General features: G+C 33.3%; 2 protein-coding genes and 1 long non-coding RNA gene across 3 annotated transcripts; 1 reads left to right on the top strand and 2 right to left on the bottom strand.

Moving 5' to 3' along the window:
• Positions 1 to 4,819: 4,819 nt before the first annotated feature.
• LOC108195145 (uncharacterized) lies at positions 4,820 to 5,828 on the bottom strand. Its single transcript, XR_010285831.1, has 2 exons — positions 5,623 to 5,828; positions 4,820 to 5,469 (listed from the first exon to the last, which is right to left on the bottom strand). It is a non-coding gene; the product is annotated as an uncharacterized LOC108195145 (long non-coding RNA).
• Positions 5,829 to 9,327: 3,499 nt separating this feature from the next.
• LOC108195140 (ninja-family protein AFP3) lies at positions 9,328 to 10,676 on the bottom strand. Its single transcript, XM_017362092.2, has 2 exons — positions 10,415 to 10,676; positions 9,328 to 9,662 (listed from the first exon to the last, which is right to left on the bottom strand). The coding sequence occupies exons 1-2, from the start codon at positions 10,674 to 10,676 to the stop codon at positions 9,328 to 9,330; spliced, it is 597 nt and encodes a 198-aa protein (XP_017217581.2).
• A 2,517-nt stretch (positions 10,677 to 13,193) lies between these two features.
• On the top strand, positions 13,194 to 14,435 carry LOC108194937 (ninja-family protein AFP3). The gene is made up of 2 exons (XM_017361874.2): positions 13,194 to 13,455; positions 13,915 to 14,435. The coding sequence occupies exons 1-2, from the start codon at positions 13,194 to 13,196 to the stop codon at positions 14,247 to 14,249; spliced, it is 597 nt and encodes a 198-aa protein (XP_017217363.2). The 3' UTR covers positions 14,250 to 14,435.
• The last annotated feature ends 1,942 nt before the right edge of the window (positions 14,436 to 16,377 follow it).

Genomic DNA, 16,377 nt, shown 5'->3' with positions numbered 1-16,377 from the left:
TTACAAGCAATTCATATTTCAAAATTCCGGGTTGTTTCAGCTGACTCCTGATATAGCAGCTGTTTCTACTACTTATACTAATTCGCTTCAGTAGAACACCAAAATTTATTATCGCAATGCATTGTTTTAGCATGTTATACCTATCATTCGATGGCTGATCATCAGCCGCTGATGCCTTGGTGTCTAGGTAATTAGATGCTCTGAGTGTAATATAACATGAAATGCTGGACCTCAGAACTGGATTATACTAATTTGATAAATTATGTGTGTATAAATATTTTTTGATTTAGTTTCGAGCAACTCTATGAATTAAATTGCATTGAGACAGATATAAAATAATAAAAAGCATGTAAAATAAGAAGGTGATGTTAAATACGACAAAAAGTCATTTTAATTTTTGGGACCAGCGACTGCACAATGAAAAACTTTAACGGCACCAGAAAAGCAAGCCCTTGTGAATTTTTGATCACATGGGTGCAACAGATGCACGCCTTAGCAGAAAGCAGACAAACTATATGCATGTTTAAATGTACAATTCTACTTCCACAATTACTGATGCCCTTTGATGATAGTATAATAAATAATAGGTCTAAAATTTAAACTGTATGGAGTAAAAAAAAAATGACAACAGTGTAACATCAGGGCTAAACAGCAAGAGTTTAAAATATTTGTTAACCTAACAGTCCTCCTAAAATCTCAGTGAGAGCAATACCTCAATGTTTTGGGACAGAACAGGAATAGAACTTACAGGGATCATACGGAAGGTGACAATATCAGTCACGACCCGAACCCGACCCAATTCGCAACCTGATTTATTGAGACAAAACCCGAAAGTGACCCGAAAATCACCCGATTGACCCAAAATGGAACTGAAATTAATTATAATTTCATTTCTCTAAAATCTTCAATTTTCATTTTTATTTAATTTTAAGTGATTTTAGCTCGACCCGATTGCTAAACGACATGTTACCCGAAATTGCCACCGATTAACGGTATTGTAATGATAGTATTGCGGAGAACTTGGTTTGAGCTCCATGCATATATGCCAGTTATCTGATTGTGTTCTTAATCACCTCCACTCTATCAAAACTGATGATGCCATGATTGAAAATGAATATGATTCGGTTCCAGTCACACACATAGATTGCAAGTCTAGTCGTAAGGTAAGTTGTGGTTTAGATTGACTTCACTGGCTAGAATTTTGTTGGTGTTAATGAGTCAAGTTGATGTTATGGTTACTTTGATTGAAAGACTGAAATTGTACAATATGTGCTTTGCTTTGCTGCGTGTGAGAGAGAAAACATATAAGGGGTATGCCTATTGCCTCTGAGTTATTAGGTGAGGGACCAACTCACACATCTCTATCTAGCTATCCCTGTCTTCTCTTTATATCACCCACTGAGATGAATTGAAACAGGACCACATGATGATACAGCCTAGCCAGTTTTTCTTGCAGAGAGATTTGCAGGGGAGGGAAACTTCAACTGCATTGCTCAGCTTCATTTTATCTCACACTTGACGCACATATTTAGATAATACCAAATGCGAGCCCCATACACATATATAGTATTATGTGAGGGTATTATAATTTGCTGCCTTGGAAAATCGAATATAGTCGTGCTCAATTATCTTTCTCTATATCTCAGCTGTCAGTTATTATCGAAAAGGATTTTGGTTTTGGGTTCAATATGACAATATCCATTACGCATGATCGTTTTAACTAGATCTGATCACCTTAATGATTCGCTAAATCTTGGTTGATCAATTGATGTGCGTAGGCGTAATCGGTAATCTTTTGAGAAGATCGATCCTACCTAGCTTAATTAATATATATCAATGTAATTATATCATTATCTTTATATATACACAGAATTATAATTGAAACGATTACAACAGGTCATGTTATATTTTTATATATAATAAGCCTATACAGATAATTTGATTATTTACCCTATTACCACAAAATAAATGTGAAACGTTATATATTATTATTTGATAAACGTTAAAATTATATAATAATAAGATAATTATATATAATACTGAAATATAAAATAAATTTTATATATATTTTGGATCTTCTAAATCAAATAGAAGTATGTTTCTTATATATAATACGTTTGCTAATTTTTTATGTTCGAAACAAAATAAAAGGAGATTTTGTAAAATCGAATAGAAATAGTTTTTGTAATTTGAAATTGAATTTTATTTTTCACATGTTCTATTATAGAATACGAATACTTAGACCTTATTAGTTGATAACATTTAAAATTACATAATAATAGAAAATATTTATATATAATATTTGAATATCAAATATAATTTATATAAATTTTTGATATTCTAAATCAAGTATAAGTACTTATTATAATATTAATATTTTAATATTATTATAAGTATTTCGAAATTTAGACTTTTAGTAACAGTTTAAACAGGATATATATAACTTCAATCTAACATTTCTCATCAATTAGTTAAGTTATATTTTTTAACTTTTAACGGAAGTGGACAATTTGGTCTAGCTAACTAGTGAAGCACGCGTCCCTAATTTCCCCGTCAAATTTAAGCATTTTTTAAAGTGGAGAATAAATTCTATATCTAAGTAGAAAAATATAAATCACAAAGAGAGCTAAAAAAAACCTAAGAACAAACTTCTTATTGGCGCCACGAGGATTTACATCATCAATTTTCGCTCGTGAAAGTCCTTCAACAAATTATTTTTTTAAATTTATTTTCGTTTTCTCAATAATACTCCCTTAAGAGCAACCCCAATGGTGTTACCTATTTTCGACCCCTAAAATATAATAAAATAATGATCACCTAAAATATAAGTAAGCAAAAACTTATTTTACTCCAATGGTATTCCCTATAATCATCTCTATATTTTAAAAAAAAATATTTATTAGAACTTTTACTATGGTGGGGTAGATAAAAAAAAGGAGGGAAAATAAAAAATGAAAGAAAATGAGAGAGAGATGAGTTGGAAGAAATAAGGGCTTACTTTTCTATCCCCAAAAGAAGGGGTTTTGTTTTCTCTCACCTAAAAAATTTAGGTAAGGAGAGGATGGTTGGAGTGAATAATTTTTACTTCAATCCCTATTTTTGTCCACGTAGGCTCATTATAAGTAAGGGAGATGTTCCTTTGGAGTTGCTCTAAGAAAGGAATTCTGTTTTCTGAATAATACTCCCTTAGATAAGGAATTCTGTTTATTCCTGATTCATTTCAGTTTTGTTTATTCTCTTCTTTTTGTGAGAGTTTATATGATTTTGTGTGTGTGTTTGATGTAATAAGATGTTAGATTTAACGGATTTTCAAGATTTTGACCTAAGAAATTTGACCTAAATGATAAATTTTTGTAAAGCAAAATTGAATGTATATATATCAATTTCAATAATTTGCTTCATTGTCTCTTAAAGACCAAACTAATTAGCCATATGATTCAAGTAAAAAAAAATGGCCATATAATCTATTTTATATTTGCCTCAATCGATTATTTTTGTAGATATTGCATGATTTAATTTTTTTAAAATATAGAAAAATAGATTATAATTCATAATTTACTCTGTCACCGACTCACCGGTAACTATAAGCCAGTCCTACCAATTACAAAGGTTGGTTTGAAAAAAAAACCATGAACCAGTCCAAATACTGTTTCCAACTGGAAGTGGATATAAACTTGATCCAAACACCAATTAAAAAATGGAATCAGCTGTCATACATAGGTGATTCAGAAAGCCAAAATGAAGGAAGAGAAAATCGATCAAGTCGCCCGCCCCAGGCCCGGGATGGCCCCTCAGCTGTCGCGGTCTGAGTGAGGCTCTTAGCCATTACAACATGTATATACAGACTACTCGCACATGTTACATACGCCACTGCCGAACACCACAACCGACCAAGTCAAGCCACGCTCTTTTGAAAACAACATACAAAATTCCACAATGGAATTACCACAGATGCTCCTTAGCGGCTACTGACCTGCATTATTTTTATTCTTATGCTTCACGCCATCTAAAAATGTGATAAATAACAAGTTCCTATCTCCACTAAATATGTCCACATTTCCAAATCATCCAAGCCTATCCCTTAATATCTGAAATGGCATCTTCGATGTGAATTGCTTACTATTTGAGGCGGTGATGGATAACTATTGACGCTAATTTTGTGTCCTATATGCGGTTTGAAAAACGTTATTGGTCATGAAAATTTATTTTAGTGGATCACGGACGTTCATCTTTGGAGAGCTTGAACGGTTCTCCTAAATCTTGGCTTAGGATTCCTCCGACTGAAATAAATCAAAACCAGATTACCAGAATTTGTGTGCGTAAGGTATATAGCAATCAATTACTTCGGATATATACAAAGTACGCATACTCGAGATTGGCTTAAATATGCAATCTGTCTAATCAAAGGTATGAAACTTGGGAGAAAGTATCTGTTATATATAAGTTAATTATCACGTACAACGTACCACTCACTTTTTATATGTAAGGACCATGCCTTTGTAGTTTGTATGAAGCTAATTTATAGCACAGTGCTGTTACACTTCTGATTGCATGCTGCAGCAGTACTGCAAGACAGTGTGTTGTTTAATTTCTCTTTCAAATACCTGTTTGAGCCTTGTATATTGAAATAAAATCACAGTATAGGTCATCAAATAATCAGAAGCATAAGGATGTTTATATTAAAACAAAGACAGTACGAAACACCTGAGTTTTAACATTAGACGCGAAAATAAACGCATACTGATTTCTGGTCGAATTTTAGCTATGAGCTAGCTAGCTCTGCGAATAGCCAACAAGTTTTTAAATCAATTCGATCAAATTGAAGAAATAAAAACAATTCTGATTTAGAGCAAAATCCTGTATATCTGATAAGGATTAAGTAAAATTAGCATTAATTTTATATGCTTTAATTACAGCTGACACAGTAGTATTAAAAATTTAGAATCACAATTCACAAGTGACTGGGATCTTCTCTCTCACGCATGCATGCTCAGCTTTATGGTAAGTGAAGGGCGAGTCACATGGAATGGGGACATGGGGTAGAAGAAGAAAAGAAACACAAAGGAGTAGAGGAAAAGCTGTAGCTGTTACGTCTGTTTAAAACATTTAATTTTTATTGCAGGGAAAGGCCAGGAAGGCCGTTATACACTTGTTCACTTTCTCTGCATTTCTCTGCTGCATTATTTCTGATGCTCACTGCTATCTATCTATCCATCTTCACTTTTATGACTCCTTCGCCCTCCTTTCTTTTTGACTCTTCTTTATATCTCTCGAGCTGCGTGACCCGACTGAACTTGAAAAATCATTAATGATAATAAATACTATGCCGAACCTTTTAAGATTACATAACAAGCTTTTATAAGAGTTACTGACATTTTGGCATTTTCTAATTAAATTTCTGTACCGGAGTCGGTTCTCTTATTCAACCACCTTCTGTCTGAGTGTCTGTCTCTCTTGAGCTTCTCATAGCTGCATAATTGACACACCAACCACAAACAAAACTCTTATGAGCTTCATTCAAGTGACATAAGAATTCAGAAGTACTAGTATTGTTTCTTGCATGCACATGCGCATGCAAAACGTACTGATTAAAGAACATATTTTAAAATACTGTTCACTTACATGATAATATTGACATACATTCACATGTTTGCACTTAGCTAAATATTGAAATTGGGTGCTCTAAAGAGGAGACCGGTAGGTAGAAAATTACAAATGTTCTTGGACAATATCATCCAAAGCCAACAAAAGACTGCAGAGTTGTTCGTCGTACTCCTTTTTGTGTTAACAGATGTATTCACTGTTTAGTGAGATAGAAGCCGGGGCAGACTCAGGAATTAAGTGTAGGTGAAGAACATTACTCCCTCCGTCTCTTTTTACATGTCTATTTTGACTTTTGACCAGTCAAATTGACTTTATTTTGACTGGACTTTACGTATATCAGATAATTGACAAAAATAATAAAAATTATATCATTAGAAAGTATATTGAGTCTATTTTAATACGCAACTTTCAGATTTTAAAAATATTGGGTAGATAACTCGTAATGTTTAGTCAAAAATTGGTTAATTTGACTTCTCGAAAAGCAAAATGGACATGTAAAAAGGGACGGAGGGAGTATATGTGTCTCTTGACTTTTTGGCAAGCATCTTAAAGTGTTTTGATTGGTCAAAGCACCTTAAAATGTGTGCTGAAAAGTCAAAAGGCAGATATTTCAAGAATGGAGGGAGTAATTAAAAATGTTTAAATATGGGAATATACAACACACTCGGTTCATGCTTATTATGGTGTTCTAAAAATCCCTAATTTATTTAAAAATCCTCGATTAATTTTAATTTTTTTTTACCGAGATTACACCTGATTTGATGAAAATAACTAATTTATCAAAAAAATCTTCGATAAATTCTTAATAAATCTTGAATTGGCAGGTTAACCGATCAGTTTCAATTTCCAATTTCTGCAACTATGCATATACAGCAGAAGTCTTAAGTATATGACTTTTCGTCACTTAATTGTACTGCAGGACCTTTTTTTTTCCACAACACCAGAACAATATGTACATATCTCTTCACTTAATTGATAGGTTGGCTTACTAATAGCGTTGAAGTTACGGGAGATATAATTGTAATGAGACAAAGCTTGATGCCGTTGTATAAAAGTTGACAGTAACAAGAGTACAGACGAAGGCAAGTAGGGAAGTGATTTTTATATTTCTTCCCCTCTTATTTTTTTGGCTCCCTTTTTGCAGGAAGCTTTTGCAGTGCTGTTGCACTCTTTTTGTTCCATTCACTTTTCTGTGGTGTAAGGTCCGGCATTGGTTTGGCTTTTTCACAAAGGCCTTGTCACCTTTCACGGGCGATGGTGACCCCTTTTGGTGAGCCATTCCATAATTCACCAACCGAGTATGAAGTGGACTCAGAATTTATTTATTTATTTGGGTTTTCTTCAACAACTGTTATGAAATTAATTAGTACAGGAGTCAATTAGACAATTACTCTATGTCTATATTTATACTAGCTATCTCATAAGGTATATAAGAGCCAGGAATTTTAATATATTGGCAAAATCATTTTGGTTTGGTTATATCATGGTGCAATTGATCATCTCCTCATTGGGGACAGGAGCCCATAAACCAACTAGGCCATAACTCATACTCTCATACATTTATAACCCATAACCAAGTAACAAACCTATGAGGGCAACTTCTCAATCTTTGGTTGAATCTTGCTGTGATCTTAGCCCAATGCTAATAAGACCAAGACCTAATCCAGAGCTTATCCTGTTTTATTTCAAATATGTTCTCTCCGCATCAGTAGTCCTTTCGTGTTGTGAGCATCTCATATTTCGAAAAGAAACATAAATAAAACAATAATTCTCAATGTTAAGAACAGATTGTTACTAAAATTCTGTACATATTCTTGCTCATCTTATTGTGCACCAAGCATTATTCATTTATCACCGTGCATGTTTTCAATTTTACGGCAAATGAGATAATCCCAGACGATTAAATGCAGGTAACACACAACATTCAGAACTTCTTATGGAACTGAAATGGATCAAGAAGATTTCAGAAGGAATTACGTAGCTGCAGGCCTTATTTTTCTTGCACATAACCTCCACCACGAGCACTATAATCCTCTTCCACCGTTTTGGTGAGATAAACAGGAGGAAAATCAGCCACACCGAAACTTTTTTTCTCTTTCATCATTTTGACAGCATCAGCTTTCTTCAGGACAGTCCGACGAATGGGCGGCCTGTTGCGCCGCTGATCCCTGGAATAATACTGAATGTCAAAGACAGTTTGGGGATCGGAGGTGGGGACAACGACCTTTGTAGGCGGTGTTGCAGGTGAGAAAACTCGAACATCGTTGAGAGTAGGAATGGCATTTTTGTATTCGGGGCTTGCGCATGGTCCAGTAATTTCCCATGGCGTTTTAAGAATGTATTTTCTTAGAGCTTTAAACATTGATTTCATGGTGGATGCCATATATATGGCCTCAGAATTACCTGAGATTTGTTTGAATGTTCGTTAATCTTCTCCCAAATTTTTACAAAATTTATAAAAGAAAATGTTTGATACACAAAAATTGTGTTATAAACGAACAAAATGCAAGATCGACATCTCGTCTCCGTTATTAACGGGTATTTACTAGGACCGGAAGGAAGGCCCGTTAGTTTAGGCGACTAGTGAGCCCAAGGGAGAATTTCTTTTTTACTTTTGCTCACTTCCTTACTGTGAGGAGTTTGCAGTTTGTAGCATCAGATGATTTATGTTTCTGTGTACTTAATTTTTTACTATTTGAACTAGAAATCTAATCAAAGTCGTATACACATTTCACTTCTAACATCATGTTTCCCTGCAATCTTTAACATAGAAAATTTAGATTCGCTCACAAATTTGTCACTCTTTTCTTTCTTTATAATTTTTCATTCTGTTCTCTCTTCGTTCAAATCCATCCAAGTGAACGCAATGTTAGAAGGCCAGCAACATGCTGGAAATGATAATAAAAAAAGGGAATTATATGGTAGTACTTGTGGATGAATCTTCGATCTCTCGGCCTTGTATTATGGCATATGTATCAACCTTCCTCTCCTGGAATTGACATATTATCTACCACAGTTTCGATAAAATTACCTTTGTTTTCATCAAAGGAACACCCAATGTTTGCAGCAACTCCGATTTCAGTTGTCCAGCTAAAAAAAGCGCCGAACATAAGCAATTTTTCTTTAAAAATTCTGTTATCCAGCGGCAATAACATAATAAATTATATATAATATTACTCGAACATGGCTAAAAGTGTCCACCATAAATACATGTCCGAGTGTCAGACTCTGCAATAAAAATTTCAGAACTTTTATGTAGACGTCCTAAACTTCTTTATGAAATAAACATGTATGCTGCTAATTAAAATGTAAAGTGCAGTTCCTGCAAATTTTATATACTTTTCTACTGTTACTAATACCAAGCTGGAAAGAGAAGCCTTGATACATACCGTACACTTGAGTCAATATAAAATATAAACTGATGGCCAAATACTTCATAATAAAACATATCCAAAGGAAGATTTAAGAACAACATATCATACGAGCTATTAAACAGAATTATAGATGTTAAATGAAGTTCCTGCAAATTTTATATATTTTCTGCAGAATTAATATCAAGCAGTTATAGTCACTGGTCATAACACAACACTGAACAATGTCCCGAATTTAAGCAACATAGTAACATACCATACACTTGAGTCAATATGAAATATAAACTGATGGCCAAACACATAATAAAACATATGTCCAAAGGAAGATTTAAAAACAACATATCAATACGAGCTAAACAGAATTATAGATACTTCGCTTAATCATCTTGATGTCTCTTAAGGGATAGGCCACATCACCGCCACCTGCATGTTTGATGAACTCGGAGGGAGTCATTGAATCACCATGACAGGCACAGATGATAATTACGTCATCTTCATCGTTGTACCTGGAGAGAAACCCTTCTATCTTTTGGCCATGTACAGTTGTAAACACACATGGCATGCCTGTATTATTGAACACTATCCCGTTAACTTTGCCTCTTGCTGCAGGTATGGCTTTCGGTGGTGTATTTCCTGCCACATTTCGGACACCATTTGAAGACCTGATGTTTGCAGGATATCCCTGGCCTGCGTATTTGTTTGGTCATGTTACTTGTAAGAAAATCAATTACTAAAGAAAAGACTCAATCAACCACCAAAGTATATATAGGCTGCATAATATATTTGAGTGTAATATCCAGAGACGGAAGTATAGAAGGACTTACCTGGGCTTAAGCCCAGGGTAATTTTTTTTAAAAAAAAGTTTAGTAGTTATATATATTATATAATTTATGTGTTAAGTAAGCCCAAGCTCACTATCAACTAAGTCCGGCATCAATATAATCAAGTAGATTCAGAAAATAGAATAGAGAATGCTGATTAACAAGGTGGAGTTCTCACTTTCTTCAGTTCCTAGCATGAATGAACATAGATTTTTCTTCGTTATTCACTTGTCAAGCCCACCCCAACCCAAATTTCTGGTTCCTTCCCTCTATCAAGTTTAAATTTGCAGGTTTCTTCTGAATGAAACGCAAACGATGCTTTCAATGTCAATAGAACTGACAAATATCAAGCATATTTGTAAAAATTGTAAGGTATACGGATCGGTTTGAACAAACTAGCCTCTCAATATGTTTTAGTAATTTATAATAAATTTCTGCAGAATCTATCACAACTTAACTTAGAGCACTAATATTTTCATCTATTATAATTTATACATATTAGAACAAAAATACGCAACATGCTGCCCTTTTCATAATTCACTCACAAAAATATATATCACATCACAAAGGACACGTGTAATTGGATAAAATTGCCAAAAGAATATATAGTATCATCACCTTTTATGGTCTGACACTGAAAATAAGAAGAGTTACTACCCTGTGAATCAGGTGGCTGCCTCATCTTTGATTCACCTCCATTGTCATCAGAAATCGGCGAGCTCCTTTGGTTCGGAGTGATCAAGACCTCCGGACAAGAATTTGTCCTCTGATTTCTTTGTGGATCAACACCAAATTTCCCATTCAACGAAAGACTTAGACTTAGATCAATGTTTTCTTCTTCTTCTCTTTCTTTAACAACTTTCTCCTCATGTGGTCTCATACTTGAAACACCAAAATGATGAAATTTTGATTAAAAATAGTTGATACAAAAATGAGTATAACATAAACAATTAAAAAAGCTAAGCATACCTTGGTGGAGATACAAAGGAATTGACTGGATAAACCATAGTCAAGTGGAAGTAGTTCTTATATTGGATCGGTGCACTCTGCTAGACAGCAGGACTCTGCTATACTCAGCGGATTTGCATGAACTTCAGTTTAAGGTGGACAGCAGAGCTTGTGTTTTGTCAGCATACTAGGCACGTGTCGGTTTATAAATTTTACAAGTGACACCTGACCCGTGAATCCTGATACCTAGTGAGTATTCAACACCCACCCACATACGTTAATATAAATACAGAATTTATGTTTTGAATATATTTCTAATATGACTGACATAATTACTTAAATTTGAGACAGATACGTTACAGTAAAGAGTTTACGTTTTGAACTTATCTTCCACCTACTCACTAAACGGCCTATAACTAATTAAATTTGAGATATGTGCTTTAAAAAATTATATATGAAAAAATTTAATTTTCAACTTATACCAAATCAAGTCATAACTTATTTCAGTTTACAACATTCACATATATTTTTTATATTTGTTTTATTTATTATAATATACAATAATATTTATAAGCCTCTATTTTCTTAAAAGAAATAGTTTTGTTTCTTCCGAAAAATAATTAAATTAGTATTATATTTTAATTATATTCCTATAATAACATCAATATTTTATTTAAAATATTTGACCCTCCATTGTGTTCTTGTAAAGAAAAAGTTGATTATGTTGATATTTATGATGATAAATGAGATATTATTCTAGGTGCAAAAACCTACAAGTAAATACTTCAAAACATAGGAGCAAAAATACAGTGTTGGTTCAGCTCTTTAAAAAAGAGATATGTATCCTCTTGGTCACCCTTGGACTCCCGAAGGAGCAGAGGTTTTAAAAAAAAAATACTCAATTTTTTAAGTTCTTGCAAAATCACATATAATTTTTTTAAAAATTGCAAATATACTATACTTTAAATGTTTTTGCAAATTTACTGTGTTACAACAATTGTTGTCAATATAACAAAAATCAGCATCCATCCAATTGTCAGAAAATAAAAACTTTCTCGGAAAAAATTTGTTGCATCTACAGTATTTTCACAAATACTTTTAAGATATAGTAAAATTGTGAAAAATGAAGTAAACATAGTATTTTGATAAATGTTCTAATGAATTTATGTGTAATTATTAGAAATATATATTAATTTTAGATTATTTGTCTAATTTTTAAATCTTCTGTAAATATTTATGTCAAGCTAGAGTGATGTTAGATAACAAATTATTTAGTAATTATGTCAACATAAATTTATTAGAAAATTTTTATGTTTTTGATATCTCACAATATTACTATATTTCAAAAATATTCATGAAAAGATTGTAGATGTAACAATTAATAATACAATATGCCATTAAAGGAATATTTTAGAGAAAAAATTTCTAGTTTCTCACGATTGAATTGGATTGATTTTGGTCATATCGATTATGATTATTGCAAATTCAAAATAAAGTATATTTTTAATTTCTTTAAGTATTTTTGCAAAAATTTAAGAAATTGAGTATTTACATTTTTAGGTTGTTGCACTTAGAATAATATCTCATTTATCATCCTAAATATTAGTATAATCAACTTTCTCTCTACAAGAACACAATGGATGGTCAAATTATTTTAAATAATGTATTTATATTTTATTAAGAATAAAATTAAAATATAATATTAATTATTTTTTGAAAGAAACAAAACTATTTCTTTTAAGAAAACAGATATAGAAGAGCATAAATATAATTAGATATTATAACAAATAATAAAATAATATAATAATGACATGTAAATGTTGTAAATTTAAATAAATTGTGACCTCGTTGGAGATAAGTTCAAAACGTGTGCTTTTTGTATATATTTTCTAAAGCACAAGTCTCAGATCTAATTAATTTCTAAATTTAATTAATTATAGGCCGTTGTTGGGTGGGTAGGTGGTAGATAAGTTAAAACTTCTTTACTGTATCTTTTAACAGTATCTGTCTCAAAATTAATTACGGTATTGGAAATATATATATTCAAAACGTAAACTCTATACTGTATTTATATTAACGTATATGGGTTGAACGTGTTAAAGATAACTGTATTTATTTTAACGTATCTGTCAACTCACTATGTATCACATGTCACAGTCACTTGTAATATTTATAAACCGACACGTGCCTAGTATGCTGACGAAACACAAGCTCTGCTGTCCACCTTAAACTGAGGTTCATGCAAATCCGTGGAGTATAGCAGAGTCCTGTCTAGCAGAGTGCACAGATCCAATACAAGAACTACTTCTACTTGACTATGGTTTATTCACTCAATTCCTTTGTATCCCCACCAAGGTATGCTAAGCTTTTATTGTTTTTGTTATACTCATTTTTATATCAATTATTTTTAATCAAAATTTCATCATTTTGGTGTTTTCTTGTTTCAAGTATGCGACCACATGAGGAGAAAGTTGTTAAAGAAACAGAAGAAGAAGAAGACATTGATCTAAGTCTAAGTCTTTCGTTGAATGGGAAATTTGGTGTTGATCCACAAAGAAATCAGAGAACAAATACTCATCCGGAGGTCTTGATCACTCCGAACCAATGGAGCTCGCCGATTTCTGATGAAAATGGAGGTGAATTAAAGATGAAGCAGGCACCTGATTCACAGGGTAGTAACTCCTCTTATTTTCAGTGTCAGACCATGGAAGGTAACGATACTTTTCTCTTGGCAATTTTATCCAATTACACATGTCATTTGTGATTTTGATATTTTGTGAGTGAAATATAAAGTGGGCAGCATGTTGCATATTTTTGTTTTAATATGTATAATTCATGAAAATGATTAGTGCTCTGAATTAAGTTCTGATAGATTCGGCAGAAATTTATTATAAATATTTGCCAAAACATATAGAGAGGTTAGTTTGTTCAAAATAATCTGTATACCTTACAATATTTACATATATGTTTGATATTTGTCAGTTCTATTGACATTGAAAGCATCATTTGCGTTTCATTTAGAAGAAACCTGCAAATTTAAAGATATTACACTCAAATATGTTATGCAGCCTATATATACTTTGGTGGTTGATACTTGATTGAGTCTTTTCTTTAGTAATTGATTTTCTTATTTGTATCTACATGAGTAACATGACCAAACAAATACCCAGGCCAGAGATATCCTGCAAACATCGGGTCTTCAAATGGTGTCCGAAATGTGGCAGGAAATACACCACCGAAAGCCATACCTGCAGCAAGAGGCAAACTTAATGGGATAGTGTTCAATAATACAGGCATGCCATGTGTGTTTACAACTGTACATGGCCAAAAGATAGAAGGGTTTCTCTCCAGGTACAACGATGAAGATGACGTAATTATCATCTGTGCCTGTCATGGTGATTCAATGACTCCCTCCGAGTTCATCAAACATGCAGGTGGCGGTGATGTAGCCTATCCCTTAAGGGACATCAAAATGGTTAAGCGAAGCATCTATAATTCTGTTTAGCTCGTATGATATGTTGTTTTTAAATCTTCCTTTAGACAGATGTTTTATCATGTATTTGGGCATCAGTTTATAAGTTATATCGACTCAAGTGTATGGAATGTTTTTAAATTCGGGATATTGTTCAGTGTTGTGTTATGACCAGTGACTATTACTGCTTGATATTAATTCTGCAGAAAATATATTAATTTGCAGGAACTTCACTTTACATCTATAATTCTGTTTGATAGCTAGTATGATATGTTGTTCTTAAATCTTACTTTGGCTATGTTTTATGGGTTTTGTTCCACAGCCCCCTATGTCATATAACTCTTAACCAACACACAGCTTCAAAATCGTTAAATCTGAATTTCAAGGGTGCAGATTCAAGCGTTTTTTTTTTGTCATCCCCTATAATTTTCCGCGGATCGGACTTCTTCCTTTCTGCGATTATCAGGATGTGACAGAATTTTGTTATAATCCTGAATGTTTGATGCATCATCTCTGGGACCAGCACCCTTATATTATATTATGAATTGTGATTCAGTAGAATCTGCCGAATAAGTTAATTGAGTGTAGATAGAAATATATTTGTAAAAAGGAAGAGAGGAAGTAGATTTGTTTAATACAGTTGACTAACTATGAACTACAAACCACTATCCGTTGAAAAAATCAAACTCCGGTTCAGTTGTGGTGCATTCTTCTATCTGGACTTCTGGAGACATTTATCTTCCATCCATGTCTACAGGAACACATACGCTGGCCGAGGATTTGCTGCAAAACATTGGGTGTTCAACTGATGAAAAACAAAGATAAATTTATCGAAACTGTGGTGGATAATATATCAATACCTGGTGAGGAAGGTTAGTACATATGCCATAATACAAGGCCGAGAGATCGAAGATTTCTTCACAAGTACTCCTTTAATATTAATCTAAAATGTTTAGTTCACGGCATACTATATGTTTCGACCATTTCTATACTTTGTCATGATATTTAGCCAGAAATACAACCTTTTCCATTACCGTATTCTTAAAGGAAAACTGTACAAATTTTGTATGGTACGCTACTACGCTCTGTTGGTCTTATTTCGTTTTTTTTCACTCTCTTATTCATGGCCTTGTGTTAAAGATTACAGTGGCCTTCTTCAGATGGTATTTACAAGATCCAATCTGGATCATGTAGCTATGTTCCATCGCACTATATAATCTGTTCCTCCTATCTTAAATTATTACGAACCTTCTGCTGCTGGGTGCTCATCCCCACCTCCAAATTGTGTACGTGGATGCACATATCACTCCAGGAAGCCGTGTTAGCTTTGGAGCTGTTATAAGGGGTGAGAATGGGTACCTGATATGGCTTTCGGTGGCTGCAGTGAAGAGACTTGAAGTATAATGGGTTCCTGATATGGCAGAGGCTGGTGCAGCAGAGTGAAATTGCCGAGAGAAACTTGATTCTGGAGTGTGATGAATTAAAAGTGATTCATGCCATTCACAATGAACAAAGGGGATAGCTCCACATCCTTGTTATTTGATGATGTTCTTAGCAATTAGTGTAACTTTGTTTAGGTGTGTTTCCTTCAAAAGAATATTACTATTCTGAATAGTTGGTCCTCACTCATACTGCTTAAAGCAGCCAGCTTCTGAGAATCAAACAATATCCTCAACCATGGAACAGCAATATTGCCAACACATACCAATGTGGAGCATATAAGCTTGATTGGGCTTCTCCAACATAAATGAATTACTGAGACCATCCAAATAACCGGTAAGAACTTAGCTCTAAAGTTATACGACCGGAATAGAGGGAACATTAAATAGTCAGAAATTTAAAACTGTAAGCACAAACAACAAAAACTACAACAGCATCATATCAGAAATTGTAAAATTTTGAAACTATAACCACATAACAGAACTGAATTTGCTGGATTCCTGATCTGTTTGATGTTTCACGTATCGAACCGAAACCAAGACAAATTGATCTATAATAATAAGGTATGTAATATTACCAAGTAATCAGATTATACCAAAAACAGAGAATCACCAACTGTTTCCTCTTCTAATCGGTAGTGTAATTTGAAGCCAGATCAGATTGATTCCGCTTCAGTGAGATGCCCGACACGCACAAAAACTAGTAGCACTGATTTGGAAGC

Source organism: Daucus carota, chromosome 7 (assembly GCF_001625215.2).
Source record: "Daucus carota subsp. sativus chromosome 7, DH1 v3.0, whole genome shotgun sequence".
NCBI lineage: Eukaryota > Viridiplantae > Streptophyta > Magnoliopsida > Apiales > Apiaceae > Daucus > Daucus carota.
The sequence above is the reverse complement of the archived record's forward strand: the minus strand, read 5'-3'. Positions and strand labels throughout refer to the sequence as shown.

Excerpts from the sequence above, each read along its gene's own strand:
- LOC108195140 (XM_017362092.2), bottom strand. The coding sequence starts at position 10,676 with ATGAGACCACATGAGGAGAAAGTTGTTAAAGAAAGAGAAGAAGAAGAA. Across the intron at positions 9,663-10,414 it reads TCAGTGTCAGACCATAAAAG|GCCAGGGATATCCTGCAAAC; the intron begins GTGATGATACTA and ends ACAAATACGCAG.
- LOC108194937 (XM_017361874.2), top strand. The coding sequence starts at position 13,194 with ATGCGACCACATGAGGAGAAAGTTGTTAAAGAAACAGAAGAAGAAGAA. Across the intron at positions 13,456-13,914 it reads TCAGTGTCAGACCATGGAAG|GCCAGAGATATCCTGCAAAC; the intron begins GTAACGATACTT and ends ACAAATACCCAG.